At 35.5% G+C, this 18,517-nt stretch overlaps 1 protein-coding gene across 3 annotated transcripts in view; it reads right to left on the bottom strand.

Annotated features, from left to right (window-relative positions):
* The window catches only part of TCF12 (transcription factor 12), a 374,877-nt gene that overhangs the window by 14,077 nt on the left and 342,283 nt on the right, over nt 1-18,517 (bottom strand). For all 3 annotated transcript variants that reach the window (XM_049613680.1, XM_049613681.1, XM_049613682.1), the window contains 5 exons: nt 17,255-17,328; nt 16,176-16,247; nt 15,215-15,421; nt 4,328-4,442; nt 2,999-3,161 (listed from right to left, as the gene is read on the bottom strand). In XM_049613680.1, coding sequence (XP_049469637.1) covers nt 2,999-3,161; nt 4,328-4,442; nt 15,215-15,421; nt 16,176-16,247; nt 17,255-17,328 — 631 coding nt within the window. The remainder of the gene's footprint in view (nt 1-2,998; nt 3,162-4,327; nt 4,443-15,214; nt 15,422-16,175; nt 16,248-17,254; nt 17,329-18,517) is intronic.

Here is an 18,517-nt window from a genome sequence, read left to right as displayed (position 1 = left end):
GGTGTATTTTATTATATGTGAACTAAATTTCAATAAACCTGGCTAAAAACAAAAACAAAGAAAAAAAAAACCATGTTTGAGAAAACTCAGGGACAGATGAAAATGTTAAAAATACACTGTTATATGAAATAAAAGTTGACATTATAAAACATATATTCAGTTTAGTTCCCATTTAAATTGTGTTTATGGAAAAAGAAATATTCCTTAAAAAGTAAACAGTGGTTAAATCTTGGTAGTAAAGTTTCTTGCGATTTTTGTGTTCTGTATTTTCCAAATTTCTGTAGTGAAAATGGACTAAATAATCAGGAAAAAAAATTGAGGATGTATTGGAATAACTTTTAGAAAATTCTACTTTATATCAGAAATGACCAACTGAGCAGAGTCTCTCAGAACTTTGAAATAATGTGCAAAGAATAGATGTTTTCTCTTCTCTAATAACCTTGAATACTGTAATAAAGGGTAAATACACAATAGATTTTTACAAGCTAATTGCCAAAAATTATGTAAAAGTATTCTTTTCATAATAGGGAATCCCTAGCTCTTTTACTTCAAAGGAACCTTTACAGGTCATCGAGTCCAAAGGTTTCCAAATGTGGTTACCATCACAATCTTCAGGGGCACTTGAAAAATAAAGGTTTCATAGGTCCCACTACAGAAGACGTTGATACAGTGAGCTTAGGTTGGTGCCAAGGCAGCCTGTATTTCTAAAATGTTTTAGAATTCCGGGGCACCTTGGGTGATTCAGTCAGTTGAGCATCAGACTCTTGATTTCTGCTCAGGTCATGATCTTCCAGTTCATGGGATCCAGCCCCCACATCTGGCTTGTGCTGGCAGTACACAGCCTGCTTGGAATTTTCTCTCTCTGTCTCTCTCTGGCCCTCCCCTGTGTGCACGCACACATGCTCGCTCTCTCTCTCTCTCTCTCTCTCTCTCTCAAAATAAACAAACAACAACAACAAAAAACTTACAAAAAAAAAAGTTTCAGGATTCTATGTAGTGGGGCTGAGAACTACTGCTAGATCCAGAGAAATCAGAGATTTTCTCAGGATCATACAGCTGATTAGTGGCAGTGTAATGACAAGGACCTAGGTTGGTATTCCATGGAGGCAAGCCTACACCACATACCTAAAATTATCATGATAACAGTAAGTACAGTACCTTTACTGAGTATGTACTGCATGCAACAGAGTGTGTAAAGGGCTTTATATGCATCATTTTTCAGTTTATTTCCATAAGAATCCAGCAATAGAAAGTCTCTTTTCAGAGAAAAAGAAACTAAAGTTCAGAGAGCGTTAATAACTTGTCCAGGGTCACGCGGCAGGTATGTGATGGAGCCATAATTCAAACCCAGGTAAGCTTAACCTATTAATTATTATTAATTACTAAGCGCTGCTGTTATTAGTAACCTGTTTTACTGCCTTCTCAATTTCTGATGATCTATAATAGGTTTAGTAACCTATGGCCCATGATCTGGCTCCTTGTTTTCTTACATAAAATTTTACTGGAAGAGTCATGCCCATTTGTTTATGTACTGTCTGGATGCTTTTATTATAACGGCAGTGCTGAGTAGTTGTGATAGACACCAAAAGGCCCACAAAGCCTAAAATAGCTATCATCTACCCTTTCCACAGAAAGTTTGCCAAACTCTGACCTATAAAATGAGAAGATGCAAACTGTTTCTATTCAAATTCTATTTGAATAACAAAACCATGAAATAATTAAGATGTCTCAAAGGAGTGGTCTCTGGATTCCGTGACCCAATTTTTACTTCTTCTTGCCCCTATACAACTGAATGCAATGCTTACTAAAATGACAGTATTAGAATCTTAAGGTTTAACTTTTAAATTAATTTTCAATTTAATGTTTTTAGTTTTATCTACCATACTTAACACAATCTCCTTTGCACCCTAATTTAATACAAGGAATAATGTTTTAAATATCTTTATGTGATAAATACCTATCAGTGATACTAAAAAACAGGATATGCCAAACCATATACCATCTAAATTTAATGTAGAAGTAGAAGAAAAACCTAAGGGAAGAATTTGGAATTCATTTGAAACTAATGAACTATGTGTCAATATCCACGCTATAAAGCAACGTCAAGTCCAGTTTCTAGAAAACCTTCCCCAACAACATAAGTCCACCTGGAGCACTTCCCTTTCTATACTCTTCTCAAATTATTGTTTAAACCAGGAGTTGGCAAAACTTCCTCTGTAAACCAGAAAGTAAATATTTTTAGCCTTACGGGCATTTGGCCTCTGCTGCAACTACCCAAACCTGCCATTGCATTGGGAAAGCAGTCACAGATAATATGCAAATGAGTGGGATGTGACAGTGATCCAGTAAAATTTATAAAAATAGGCAGTGAGCCAGATTTGGCCCAGAGGCCATTGTTTGCTGCCCTCTAGTTTAAATCATACAATAGAGTTTTCTTATATACACAGCCTTAAAATAATATATTCAAATATTTATTGATGTCATGTATCTAAATGTCTACAATGGATAATTTTACTTTTTTTAATTATTTTGTCCTCTAATTGAATAGAGATATGTAATTCTCTTTATTTTTTTTTTTTTTTAGTTTATTCATTTATTTTGAGAGAGAAAGAGAGAGAATCCCAAACAGGCTCTACACCATTAGCACAGAGCCTGTGGTGGCGCTTGAACCCACGAACCATGAGATCATGATCTGAGCCAAAACCTAGAATCAGACACTTAATCAACTGAGCCACACAGGTGCTCTGAGATGTAATTCTTTTTTATACGGAGTCCCTAAAATACTGTGGTATGATGGAAAACATAATTTTGGAGTCAGCATCATATGCCTCCCTTTTTAGGGATGTTGTGAGCACTAAATAAGGTAACATATATAAAGTCCCAATATAGTATTTAGAACATATCTGACACTTAATAAATGCATGGCATCCTTCAATTTTCCAAGTATTTTCACCCATGGCAAGTGAGTGAAATACAATACCTAGATGGTAACAAATACCTTGTTCTGCCTCTAGATGAAACCTTGATATCTTTTTGGGAGGATTCATCATCTGATTTCATGTCATCTGATGAAGGAGGTTCATGTAGGTTTTCATCTTTCTCTTTGTTTTCAGTCTTGATTTCTGCTGGAACAACAGTTCCAGACTGACTTTGCAAGCCACCTAACAAAGAGGTAAAGAAACAAAATAAATGTCCAGAATTAGAACTAAGATAGTAGAAAGCTTTCTAGATGATGAATGTCCTTACTTGTTACAGGACTCTGATGGAAATCTGAAAATGTAGGGTAATACACTATTCAGGTTGGAAAGAACATATACACATACCTTAGAGAAAATGATTTCTAAATCATCTGTATTTAAATTTTTTTTTCATGTTTATTTGCTTTTGAGAGAGACAGAGACAAACACAGAATGCCAGTCGGGGGAGGGGCAGAGAGAGGAGACGCAGAATCTGAAGAAGGCTCCGGGCTCTGAGCTGTCAGCACAGGGCCCCACATGGGGCTCAAACCCATGGACTGCGAGATCATGACCTGAGCTGAAGTCGGACGCCCAACTGACTGAGCCACCCAGGCGCCCCTAAAGCGCGTATTTAAAAGAAAAAGTCTGACCTTGATGGTCATTCTGACACTTACTTTAAGGCACTATTTAAGAAATGAACTAGGATGAGAAACTTGATGCAGTTTAGAAACTGACTTCTAAGATGCTAAGGTAAATAAAGGAAGTAAGTTATAACATTTTTTTCAGATAAATACAATAAAATGGGTGTCATGGTTAAATATACCTGGGAAAACTTTATTTTGGTGGTCTTAACACTAGTTATATATTTGTACTTATATTTATATAAATTATCTATTTACATAAGTTATATATTTGTACTTAACATTTATGACAGTTTGTTTCTAACAGAATTGTCTGTCTCTCGAGTTGAATTGTAATATTCTAAATAATAGCTACCATCATTTATAGCTCTCAACGTATTTGGAATAATTTCTCACGGCTTTTTGGGACCCTGAGGATTTAGTCATGAGGGGAAGTGATAAGAAAGAGAGACATGACAGAAGCAGAAGAATGTAAGACGACCAGTAAGTACTGAACAGTTTGCATGCGGTTCCATCCATCAAGAAGTATCTACAAGTGGCCCAGCCAAATGGGGCAATTGGAACCCTAAATATCTATCCTCTGCATTCAGTAGCACTACTGTTTGGAATTCCCCCACCTAAGATGACTTGTGATTCACAGATGTCAATCTGCTTGTAAAAAAGACGATAGTGTTCCAAGTGTTATTTATCTCTGCATACATTACTGCTGAAAGCCAACAATACAGTTACCTCTGTAATTTTCTTGTGTTTTGTGGTTCAAGTCTGAGCTTGAAGCAGTGACTGTACTAGACAGGACTGAATGATTGCCATTGAGACTGACAGAGTCTTCTCGATGAGTTCCAACCTAAAGTAAAAAAAAAAAAAAAAAAAAAAAAAAAGTTAAGACTGTTCAGAGGCAATAATTGTTCAAATTCTTTTAATGGGTTTAATAGAGAAAATATCTACCTGAATTTAGCAACTTTTTTGGGATGCTAGTTTTCTCATTTTGGATTTCCTTTTTTTTAAATTTTTTAATGTTTTATTTTTATTTTTGAGAGAGAGAGAGAGAGAGACAGACAGACAGACAGACAAGGAGGGGTAGTGGCAGAGAGAGAGAGGAAGACACAGAATCCAAAGCAGGCTCGAACCCATGAACCATGAGATCATGACCTGAGCCAAAGTCAGACACTCAACTGACTGAGCCACCCAGGTACCCCTGATTTTTGGATTTCAAAAGACTTGACAGACTACTATAGATTTTTTTTTTTTTAAAAACATTTTTTTTTAAACATTTATTTACTATTGAGAGACAGAGAGACAGAGAGCATGAGCAGGGATGGGGCAGACAGAGGGGGAGACACAGAATCCGAAGCAGGCTCCAGGCTCTTGAGCTGTGAGCACAGAACCTGACATGGGGCTCAAACTCACGAACTGTGAGATCACGACCTGAGCTGAAGTCAGACGCTTAACCGACTGAGCCACCTACGCGCCCCTATAGATTGCTTTTGAATCAAAATATTTAAATTATAAAATTCCAACTTTCAAATGTTGTATCCTACAGAAGGTTGTTGTGTGAAGCAAATGAACTAGACAGACAAAGCACTCTGTAAGTCATAAAATGCTACACATTATAGTATCTATTAATAAACCTACATCATTCTGATCATGTATTTCATATACCACCTAAGTATGAATTTGCATTTAACAAAATATTGCTATATTCCAAGTAATATTATTTATACTTTGGTATACTCTTTTCCTCACACACACACATATAGTGTCTTGTTTTTTCTTCCTCTGACTCCCTCAAAAACCTTAAAAAAGCAGTCTACGGGTGCTCAGTCGGTTAAGCATCCAACTCTTCATTTGAGTTCAGGTCATGATCTCGTGCTTTATGAGATTGAGCCCTACACATTGGGACACTCTCTCTCGAGCGTGTGCACCCTTTTGCTCTCTCAAAATAAATATACATTAAAAAAATGAAATTAACTTAAAGCAGAAGTTCTGGGGGCACCTGGGTAGCTTATAGTTAAGCATCTAGTGTCTGAGTCTTGATTTTGGCTGAAGTCATGATCTCACGGTTCACGAGATTAAGCCCTGGGTCAGGCTCTGTGTGGACAGTGTGGAAGGAACCTGCTTGGGACTCTCTCTCCCTTTCACTGCCCTTCCCCTGCTTGTGCTCTCTCTCTCTCAAAATAAGTAAATAAACTTAAAAAAAAAAGAAGTTCTGCACTGCCAAGCAACAAAAATGCCATATAATTTTTATTGTTTTAGTCAAATTCCATAAATCAATTAGCCCAAAATTGGAAGGTAAGGCATGCAAATACCACCAAGTATTTAAGCTATAGTAGTATTTTTAGAAAAACTGGTAAAAAAATGAAGCTTTTTGTTAGAACAGTAGCACATGTGTCATCTACAAGATTAAGCCTTTAATTAAAGAGGTTTATTGCCTGGAATTGTACATGAGAATCACTGTTTTTCAATAAATCCTTCAATCCCAGTAAACTGCTTTGTTTGAATCTCTCTTCAGTAATTAATATAGCTTTTATCTTTCATGACTTTGTATGGATTTTACCTTAAGAGGTATAAATACCCCTATGCAAGTTTACCCTTTGGTTTCCTGTGAGCTACACAAAAGGAACCAAAGCAAAGTTTTAGGCAATACAGGCCATTTGATACTGGACCTGATTATAACATGTCAGGTCTTCTACCACACTTTGTATTTTAAGTTTACTTATTTTATTTGAGAGAGAAAGTGTGAGTGATGGAGGAGCAGAGAGACAGGGAGAGAGAGAGAGAGAGAGAGAGAGAGAATCCCAAGCAGACTCCACAAATCAGTGAGGAGCCTGATATGGGACTTGAACCCACGAACCGTGAGATCATGACCTGAGCTGAAGTCAGATTCTTAACCAACGGAGTAACCCAGGCACCCCTTCTACTGTACTTTTAAAGAAATGTCTGTTTTCTACCCTTATTCTTAGATGTAGTTAAAAAAAAAAAAAACCACCCCACCTAGTGTATTCCCTATCTACTTCTAAATTTATTTGAGGATTAGTCATTGCTGAAGATTAGTTGGCTTTCTTTGCTTGCTATGAACTACTCAATGACCTAAGGAGAAGGTCAGTTCAAAAATCCTATTTATAAAAATAAATATAGTATAAATACAATATACAGCTATATAGCTGCAAATTCTTTGAGACTCTAAAAGCCTAGGCCTATTCTATAGATAGATATTACCATGACAATTTTGACTGGCTGAAAAAATCCCACAGGATACAGTAAAAGCTAAGAATTCTGTTTGTATTTATAATGTGAACTAAAACTTCCTGTGATCCTTGGTAATATGTGCTGAATTTTGTTCTTACCTAGTATTTTGAGCTATCATACCAAGTAATTTAAAAGAAAATAGACTGTTAGTTAATATCCAAAATCTATAAAGAACTTCTCAAATTCAACACCAAAAAACCAAACAACCCAGGTAAGAAATGGGCAGAAGACATGAATAGACACTTTTCTAAAGAAAACATCCAGATAGCTAACAGATACATGAGAAGATGCTCAATATCACTCATTATTAGCAAAATACAAATCAAAACCTGATGAGATACCACCTCACACCTGTCAGAATGGCTAAAATTAACAACACAAGAAACAACAGGTGCTGGCAAGGATGCGGAGAAACAGGAATACTCTGGAACTGTTGGTGGGAATGCAAACTGGTACAGCCATTCTGTAGAACTGTATGAAAGTTCCTCAAGAAAATAAAAATAGAACTACCTTACAGACCAGCAATTGTATTATTAGGTATTTACCCAAAGGATGCAAAAATACAGAATCGAAGGGGTACATGCACCCTAATGTTTATAGTTTATAGCTGCCAAACTATGGAGAGTGCCCAGATGTCCATCAACTGATGAATGGATAAAGAAGATGTGGTATATACACACAGTGGAATATTACTCAGCCATCAAAAAGAATGACATCTTGCCATTTGCGACAAAGTGGATGGAGTTAAAATGTATTAAGTTAAGTGAAATAAGTCAATCAGAGAAAGACAAATAACATATAATTTCACTCATCTGTGGAATTTAAGAAACAAAACAGATGAATATATGGGGAGGTGGGGGGCGGGAAGAGAAGAGAGGGAAATAAACCACAAAAGACTTAATAACAGCAAACAAACTGAGGATTGATGAAGAGGGAGGTGGGTGGGAGATGGGCTAGATGGTTACTAAGGAGGGCATTTGTAGTGATGAGCACTGGGTGTTGTATGTAAGTGATGAATCACTGAATCCTATTCCTGAAACCAATATTGCACTGTATGTTAACTAAAATTTAAATTAAAAATAGTCTTTTAAAACTTAAACTTTCAAAAATATGTATATTTACTCTATATTGTATGTGCACAACTCATTTTATAGCTCTGTAAGCCAATAGCACTGAACAGCCACAAACTGAACTTTCTTTTTTTAAATGTTTATTTATTTTGAGCAAGAGAGACAGCAAGAGTGAGAGTGACCAAAAGTGAGCAGAGTAGGGGCAGAGAGAGGAGAGAAAGAATCCTAAGCTGACTCCACACTCAGTGTGAAGCCTAATGCAAGGCTTGATCTCACGACCGTCAGATCATGACCACAGCTGATACCAAGAGTTGGACGCTTAACTGACTGAGCCAGCTAGGTGCCCCACAAACTGAATTTTCACTGGAGTGATAAGTGATGATGCATCTTCTGAATTCTTATTTCTTTTTATTACATTAGTAAAAGTTAATTCTCTGATTTTCTGAATCTCAACTAATAAAAATGTTCTATCATTTCCTCTCTGATGAAAGGCTTGGCAGACAAAAGATCATTATCTAAGTAAATTCTAGGTATTTGTGCTTTACCTGAAGGAAAATCAGTTGGTTGCTCAATTTGTTTTGGGATATAAATGACAGCAAATATTTTCGTCTCTCTGGAATGCTATAAACTAAGTACCTTTTTTACACCAATTTTCACTAATGGCTTCCAAAAGAAAAAAAAAATTAATGTTTAGAAAATGGCCTCAGATTAGCAAAAAAACCTCAAGTCTGGAGTTTTTCATGTTAATGAAGTCAGCAGGAACTTTATTTATTTATTTATTTATTTATTTATTTGGTAACTTGATTCCCCTTGCAAATGGCCCTCATATATTTTCTGGAGAATTTGACTTTCACAGTTCTTAAAGTTCTATTTAACCCTTGCTCACACACTGGCTCCCATGTCTTCCCTTTAATCTGCAGCTACCCATTCAAATGGCTCTGTCCACAGACACAACAGGTGTATAAACAGTTCTTTGTCTGAACTCAGAGACAGGGCCAGCCAGATAGGACCCTATGTTTAATTGTTCCTCTCGTTAGCATACAGCTGACAGGCTGCTGCTACTAGGGGAGTAGCAGGGGAAGGCAAACCCCTAGGCCTGCCATGCTCTAAATTTCAATCATTATGAAGAGCTCTATTTCAGAATAAAAGGCCCAACTCATTAAATGACATCATCCTGCATTCTGAATCTTCACAATCTGTGTATGGCCTTACTTTTGTGGGAACACCCAACAAGGGACCTGTTTTCATTTAATTTGGCCAAAAGCTTTAAGCACCCACAATGGAAAAATGCTAAATCTAATTAGTTGATGAATAAGAGGTCTTGTGAATTAAGGAGCAGATTGAAAAGTACTCAGTATGAATTCCTCTCTGATTCTGAATTCTATTCTAACAATTTGTTCCATTTATACTATTCACTGAATACTAATGATTTAGATTAATCAGTATTAATCTATGGACTGATTAAAGGATCTTTATGTTCTGTATGTATTTTGTTTTACCTGAAGAGGGGTTTTAAGCTAGAAACTTGGTAGAATTTAATTTGTTATGGCTCCTTTTTAATGATATTTCCATAAATATATATAACCTGTATGGTTTTTAAACTTTTATCAAATCTCTTCAAAAGCACTATAATGTAGTTTTAATAAAAAAAAATTAAATTGCCCATTCAGGACAAAAATGGTTAGAAAAATAAAATACAGTTAAAAATAAACTCTTTCAATTCAGTTGAAACATAGGTACACAATTTCTACGGTATATAAACCTATACTAATAAAATTAAATACTGTCTAAATGTAAGGTTAAAAGGATTCCAAATCTGATATGTGACAATTTTGAATACTACTTTATTTGCTTATTAGGCCTTTAATAACTTAATCTTACATCTCTCAACTAAGAAAAATATAGTTTCTCTAACTGATTTAGGATTTAGAACAGACATAATTAATATTTTTAAATTATATAAAAAACTTTAAATCCTACAATTTAACATTATTCTGCTATTATACAAGAACACCACAAATCTCCAACCACAGCTTAAACTACAAAAACCCCAAGCAATTAAAAAAAAAAACAAAACAACTAAGGGAAATGGTTGGATTACTTTTCCTCAGTACTTAAAGCAATAAAAAAAAAAACCTCATGGATAAAATTTTATATCATAAATAAGGAACTTTTCAAGATTTCATCAAGCTTCCATTAATATAAAAGCTTCTAATGTAACTTAGCTTGAAGCTGAAATCACTGTTGGAGGAATAACTGAGTACCTTCTGTTAAGGATAAAAGTATCATGGAATTATCTCACTGGGCCTCAGTAGTCTAGATATTACAGCCATAAATAGGTGTGATGTACAATAACTTTATACTGTTGAGACCTTTTTGTAATGCCCAAATGAAATTAACAATTCTAGTCCTTTTCAGTTTTCCACTTAATACCAGTATATTTTCCTATCAGTTTATTCCAAAAGTTTGTGCTTAAACTAAATACATGGGAGCAAAACTAAAGTCCAATGCTGACATTTTAATAGTTCTAAAAATCCTGATTTTGTGCTTTAAAAGTTAAACAATATATCAATTGCATCCTAATAAGAGTGTATGACAAAAAGTCTTAAGTTTTCTATCTGGATTCCATAAACATGGAGAAATCATCAAAATATTGAAAGGGAGTATGAAATTAAGTGAAAATGTTAACCCCATTCAAAAATAAGAGCAGGAGCGCCTGGGAGGCTAAGTTGGTTAAGCGTCAGACTCTTGATTTCAGCTCAGGTCATGATTTCAGGGCTGTGAGATTGAGCCCTGGGTCAACTCCCTGCTAGGTGTGGAGCCTCCTTAAGATTCTCTTTCTCCCTCTCCTTTTCCCCTCCCCGGTTCATGCTCACTTATGTGTATTCTCTCTGTCAAAACAAAATAAAAACAAACAAAAACAAAAATAAGCAAATATAAAAAAACCATGTGGCTATAATTACTTATAAAAAAGTAAGAATTATTCACTTCTTAGTTTCTTTTTCTGGCATAGTAATCTTTCAAGAAATTAAATTTTTCTGTGTATTAGACAGCTAAAATCATGTTAAATGTCTTCTGTGGTTGAAACCTCATTTAATTCTAAGGTTTTATTTTTCAGTAATCTCTATACCCAATGTGGGGCTTGAACTTACAACCCTGAGATCAAGAGCTGCATGCTCTACTGACTGAGCCCGCCAGGTACCCCCTAAACGTCATTTAATTCTATTCTTTGGTGCTGGTCAAATCTGCTTGGTTAAAAGTAACAAAAATCAGGGTGCCTGGGTGGCTCAGTCGGTTAAGTGTCCGACTCTTTGGTCAGCTCAGGTCATGTTCTCATGGACTCTGAGATAGAGCCCTGTGTCCCTGCTTGGGAATGTCTCTCTCTCCCTCTCTCTCTGCCCCTACCCCATTCACGCTGTGTCTCAAAATAAACAAAAATAATAATAAAAAACAGTGACAGTCAAAATTAAGTCTTTTGATATTGGCTCCTATTGACATATGTTTTTGGCATTTGGTAGTCTTACGTCCTTGGTGTGAAATATAAAAATCCTTTTCTGGAATAACTAAAAAATACCAGAGAATTATTTCATCTATAAGAAGATGGTTGTCCCACAAATCAACAGTATCAGCTACAGATGACTTTTAATGACATAATTTTCTTATAACTGAAAACATTCACATTGTAAAGGAAGTTTATCAGCAACAAAATTATTTCCCTGACCAAGAGACACTATCTTGATTAACCTGTCTATGTAGGTTTTACACCACTAATAATCTTGATAGCACTGCAGGCTGAGAGCTGGGCTGTCTGTATCACTTCTATATTGATATCAACTTTTATTCTCCCACTCTAAGTGTATTCTGGCTTACCTCAAATATTCCAGCTACTTCAACAGCACTCCCAAACTAATCATTAAAAAAATAGGAAACATCTATAGGCTCCAGGAAAAAGAAAAAAACTTGCCAACCCTTGTTACCTGCACTAGGAAGCTATTTATGTTCCAATTCAAAAAACTGGCAAGGTATGGCCTGTCAGCTAAATCTGGTCCTGGTTTCTTAAATATTAAGGAGCTCTCTTTTTGTAAATGAAGTTTTATTGGAACGCAGCCACACCCATTTGTTTTCATAATGTCTATGGCTGCTTTCATGTTAGAATGTTAGAGTTAAGTAAATTTTACTATCTGGCCTTTTACAGAAAAAGTATGCTGATCCCTCTTCTAAATGGAGCAGAGAAAGCAATATCATAATTAAAATCTGCAATTAGGGTGGTGGTCTGACTCTTGGTTTGGGCTCAGGTCATGATCTTGCAGTTGTGAGATAGAGCCCTGTGTCAGGCTCTGCACTGGGTGTGCAGCCTGCTTGGGATTCTCTCTCTCCCTCTCCCTCTGCCCCTTCCCTGCTTGTGTGTCTGCATGTGTGTGTGCTCTCACCCTGTCTCAAAATAAATAAAAGAAGCTTAAAAAATAATATACATGTGTAAAAAAAAAAAAATATATATATATATAAAACCCCTGCAATTAGGATAGTGACCTACAGTACATGCCCATGAGAACAAAAGTCCATTACAACAAAAATTTTATTTGAACGTTCTGTGGAATTCCTGAATTGATATTTGTTTATTAAAATAATTCTACTCCCTGCAGAAAATAAATGGAATAATGAAAACTACGTATTTTAGAGAGAAGTTGACCTCACAAATTCTACAAGGTGATATAAAATTGCCGATAAACTGGTGTTTCTGTGGTTACTTCATAATTTTGGCCAAGTAGCCTCCATTTGTGGAAGCCTATAGAACAAATACTAATTTATGTTAATGTAGAGGATAATACATAAACTACCACAAAGTTAAACAAGACAAAAAAGGAAAAGTGATTTTAGAATGTAAAATTGTGTTATTTCTTAGGATCAATTAGAATTCACAGGGGCAAGAGGGAATAATAAAAGCAGGAGATTAATTCTTGAAAATGGCTGGCAATAGTTAAAATAATATGTCTCCCCAAATCCCATACCATCCAATAATATGAAAAGAGTTGATTTCACATAGGTGGGTACTGGGCATGTAAGCAAGGTGCTCCTGCCACTCCTGATGTCTTCAGACATGGACAAGAGCCAGGATAAGAATATTCCTCAACTGTATGCCTAAGGCTTGGCTGGGAGAGTCACTGCTGACTGTGAACTTCATTTCATTCTACCCTTTGATGTTTTTGCTGAAGTTGAGAACTGAGGACTTATAGCTAAACTGTTCATTTCAGAAGGGTGGGAGATGAATAGTGACTCACCTGCCAGTCTCAGACTTTTTTGTCAGTTAATAACTTTATATTTTGAGGGTAAGCCTGTCAGAACATCTGTAGATCCACCTCCACTAGGTGACTGTCTGGACAGGGCAGACACAGCAGATGACATGGGGCAGCTGTTCACCAGCTATGGGTCCTCTAAGGCGCAGTAAGAACTGAAGAGAGGATGTGGGTAGTCACGCTGAGTGGCAGCATGGCCTTAGTTGCTGCAGTGCTGAGGCTGCTACTCAGACTAAGCCAGACTCACGTCACAGTGATAAGACTTTTTTCTAGACTAGTCTTTTTTTTTTCTTTGTAAAGAATATCTCTGGCAACCTTTTTTTTTTTTTTTGATGCTGTGAAGTAGGCAGCATATTCCTAGAGGATATAATGGGAGCTACTTTTTAATTAAAAGCTTCAGGGCAATATCTAATTTAACAATTTTTCCCTCCACAAGTCCTTTTAAAATGCACTAGATTTCTACATGGCTTTTTAAGACTGGATTTTGAAAAATCTGTTTTCTAACTCATATCCCAAGTTGGTAAAAATAACTTCCCAAATACAGAAGTTCCATTTTTTACAAACCCTATATTTAATTGATGGGAGCCAGAGATATACCAGAGATTTATCTATAGCAGATAAACTGGACTAGGGGCAGTGAGCTATTAATAGTGAAGAATTAAAAAATGATTATGAGGGAGGGATAACTATAAATGGTGCAAATGAGACAAACTTTGGATTCAAATATATTGATTTTTAAGTCATTCTTCTAAATAAGGATAAAGTTATTTCAACAAAAACAATAATTATTAATTTGACATTCTACATTTATGTGGGCAACAAATGCTACCCTATACACAATATTATTTTAATTATTATTACTAACAGGGCTAATACTCCCTTATGTGTCTATGATTTTTGTAATTTTCAATGTTTTCACATTTTATTAGCTTACCAACAGCATCAAAAACTACTTTAGAAGGAGCCTGAATTTCAAATTTTCTGACATTAAAAAAATAAACAACCACCACCCAAAACTGGTCGTTAAGATATATAAGCATCTAATGTCACCTATGTTGCTAAGAACATTGTACTCAGGAAACTAGAAAGCGGTGTTTGATGTTTACTCCAGCTGCTCCAAAACGAATATAAATGGTTGTCTGACATGTGAATGTGAAAATCTGGAACCAATCCTATTTTACAGAACACAAGCCTTCAGCATTTGGGGCAGCTAATTATTTTGATGATAGGTGAATTTTACCCTTGATCACATGGCTTATAGCTAGAAAGTGGTTTCACAGGAGAATATTTCACAGCATGTAATAAATCCTAAAAACAATGCTATAAACACTCAAACACATGGCATCAGTTAAATTGCAGGTTCAAAAAGAACTTCATTCCTTTAAAAGACAATTTGGATAAAAAATAATGTAAGACATTCAACACAGAATTTTTGATGTGCTGGAAAATTTTACTTTTTTCTCTCTAAAGTATTACTATGTTTTTAAAAACATGGATTGAATTATTTTATTCTCTTCAGGAATTAATTGAACATTGTTTCCTTTCATTGTCACTCAAATTACAGCTATTCTTAAAACTACTCCACTTTTTCTTTATTTGGGAATAAAGCTTCAATTTGGTCTGGTACAAATAATTTCACATTCCTTCTGGTTTTGAGGGCTGGTTCCAAATTATAATCAACAACTTTTCTAGACCAGAACCCTTGAAATTCAGTCTTGCTTTATAGTTTTTGCTCTTTCCTACACACTGTTTCAAGGCAAAAACTGGTCTGCCACACATCTGGGGAAAAAAAATCTAAGTTTAAGCTAAAATGATCTTGCAGAAAATTTTAGTTTTTGCACACAATCGTAGCAGGACTTTAAGGGCCAATGTGCAACGAATGACCCGGCCCAAGACAGAGTAAGTCTGTTTGAAAAAGAAGAATCCTCTCCTCCAAAGATTTCATGAAAAACATTTGGGACACTAGGCTCTAACCATTATTACAAAAAAGATGAGTATTATTTTACCATTGAAGCAGATCGACTGCTTGTAACAAGGCTTGATCCACCATAGTTTGAATTGAGGCTTCCAATTGGTGCATTATGGGATGGTCCCAATAAACTGTGTATATCATTGTGACCAGCAGGCAAACTGGTGGACGGTCCAACGGCATGGTTCCGCAGCACATGGATAGCATCATCCAGTCTGTCTAAACGATCCTCCATTCGAGATTGCTGTAGGGATTGAAAAAAGACATGGAGGTTACTGCTGGTATCTGTTAAATTCATTAAACTGCTATGTTTCCTACTATGGGATATAGAGAAGACAGCAAAGTAAAATGCACTATCAAGTAGCTTCAAAAGCAACTACCTACACTACAATCAAGAATCAAAGAAAAGATATTTGACGACTATGCAAAATTAACTAAGCTTCAGAAACAAATCACTGCTTTATAAAACCAATTTACCAGTCTACCATGAGGCTATTTCTTTTAGCTTCCTACAAAAGATGAAGGCTACTCTACTGTGTCTGATAATTATAGCTGATAAAAAAAGAGAACCTGGACTTTAATACTGATCTTTGAAATGAGGGCAATTTCGGGAAAGGACCTCAAATCCATCAAGTTTAAGTTGTAATTTTGTTTTAAGTGAATAAAGCATACCTATCTGAAATGGTGAACACATCCAAATATGCTCTTTCACAAAACTGAGGAAATGAGATTGTCTGTGGATACACACATGCCCCATACACAAACATATTAGAATTTAAAAAATCAAAAGCACATGCCAGTAGAGCTCTTTTAAAAAGAATCATTCTCAACAACATGAAAAACAAAAGTCTATTCTTACATACTGTACAAAAACGAAACTGGTCATTGTTTGATTTTAAAAGACTTTGGAGTCTGTACAGGCTTGAAGATTTTAAATGGATAATAGGAAGTATAATTAACTGAAACACAAAAAAGGCACCATCTAAAAGAAATAGTACCTCACAGACATCCTTTAAGAAGGACATTGCATCTTGCAAATGCTCGTGAAGTTGCTGCTCAACTCGATTTTTCTGGCAAAGTCAAGACAGAACAGGAGGCAAAGCACAGGTTAAGATTAACTCCAAAAGAGATGAGGAAATAGCTGATGTCGCATGTCAGCATAACATGTTAGTAAAGTTAACGCAGAGACCTGCAAGATCTACTTGTATTAAGGTATGAGAAGGCTGGGATTTAACAGCGAAGTTATAAGGTTAGCATCTAAATAGCACACATTGTTTATATCTGCTTGCAAAATATGAGAGAAGAAGACTTTCCCTTCAACTGTTCTGTTAGTCACAGAAAAAGAACTCTTCTATTTGCAACGTGAAATTACTAAGTGACAGCATGACTTAGCATTCCATCAAGTTATTCTATTTTGTTTGTATAATACTATGTAATTCTGTGGTAGGTATTGAAAAGCAACAGTAGCTAACATTCTACCACAAATTCTTCGCATTCAATACCTAGACAGGCTCTTTTATTCTACCTCCTTATTTGTTTATTAAATAACATTTTTGCTTATACAATTAACACAATATATTTTTAAAAATGAAAACATGGGAAATAACACTTTTCATGACAAAAATAATTGATGCTACATTTAAAAATTTTAGTCAAAATATTATTAACTGTATACAGAACAGTCACATGAGAAAGAATAAAATGTGACCATGTTGCATTGCTTGGCTAGTTTTCTTGCTTTTATTTGATCTTTACTTTTTTGTTTGTTCCTTATTCTATATAAACATAAAAGTATAGAAAAGTTAAACTCTAGATTTATCAAAAAAGCAAAAATCCCATAACACTATTTTACTACCAGCTGTCCTGAGATCAGAAAGAAGCCTGATGTCCCAAAGAACAGATGGCAGAAGGCACACCCAATGTGTCTTATATTGTTAAACTAAATCAGGCCATTTGTTAGCAAAGAATTCGTGTGTAATGCTATCCTACTGTTTTTTCATTGTTACTCAGGATTTACTAAAAATGCACTCTGCACTATCAGATAAAAGTGACCCGTATATTTCTAAGAGGCTCTTACCAGGGAGTGGAGTGAGTTTTCATAGCTGGGGGATGAAGGAGCTTGCCCTCCAGGTCTGGGCCACTGACTGGTACCTGTTAAAACGAAATACAAAAGCATACACACACACCTTGGTTAACTCACTGATCTTGACAATGTTCTGAAAGAAAGGGTAAAGCCATTCTATAGCTGTACATAAACTTATGCAAACATTTTTGTTTAGCCTTCAGCGTAGTATTGGCTACTTACAAGCCCAACACATTAAAAAAAATCTTTTTCAGGGCACTTGGCTGGCTCAGTCAGTGGAACATGTGACTCTTGATCCCAGGGTTGTGAGTCTGAGCCCCATGTTGGGTGTAGAGATTACTTAAAAGTCTTAAAGTCTTTTTCATTACTAATACAACTGTGTAGGGACTTGAGAATAAAAGAAAAAAACTGCACAGTACTTTACAAAGTAACTACTTTGCAAAAATTTGTATTAGTTATTATTAACTACTTGTTATTTTGCAACAACAAAAAAAGCCAGAAACAGGCCCATAAATACAGAGAACTGGTAGTTGCCAGAGGGGCAGGAAGGAGGAGAGGAGATACAAGCTTCCAGTTACAGAATGAGTAAGTCATGGGGATGAAAGGCACAGTATAGGGTATATAATCAATGATACTGTAATAGTGCAGTATAGTGACAGATGGTAGCTACACTTGTGGTGAGCTTAGCACAATGCATAGAGCTGTCAAATCACTATGCTGTACACCTGAAATGAATGTAACATCCTGTGTTCATTATACTTCAAAAAACAAAAACTACTTTTATGTTTGAATGTTCTTCAGATTTTGTCCACAAGCAGATTATCTTGAGAAAATGTACTTAAAACATACGTAATTTAAAATTCTGTTCCTTCTCCATGACTTTCCATAGCTTTTGTTATTAAATGACTACGTTAATATTCACTTGATTTTCTAGATCATAATTTATTTAATCACCATTATTACCTCACTGTTGGAGGTTTCTTTCAGTTGGCTATTACGAATAGTACCTAAATATTACTATATTGTGAATGGTAAACATTGTTATTTTCTTTTTTGGGAACATGTCTTGAGGATAAATAGCATTTCTGAATTAAAAGGTATAAATATATTTATGATACTCAATTCATAAAGCCAAATTACTTTCTAAAGTGTCCTATTAACTTCTGCCATTAAGTTACGCACAAATGCACCAATTTCAAATGACTGCAAATGCATTTAGGATTATCTGTTAAACATTTTCCCAACATAATTTACACA

This window comes from Panthera uncia, assembly GCF_023721935.1.
Source record: "Panthera uncia isolate 11264 chromosome B3 unlocalized genomic scaffold, Puncia_PCG_1.0 HiC_scaffold_1, whole genome shotgun sequence".
Taxonomy (NCBI): Eukaryota; Metazoa; Chordata; class Mammalia; order Carnivora; family Felidae; genus Panthera; species Panthera uncia.
Note: the sequence above shows the minus strand (reverse complement) of the source record. Positions and strands in the feature narration are given on the sequence as shown.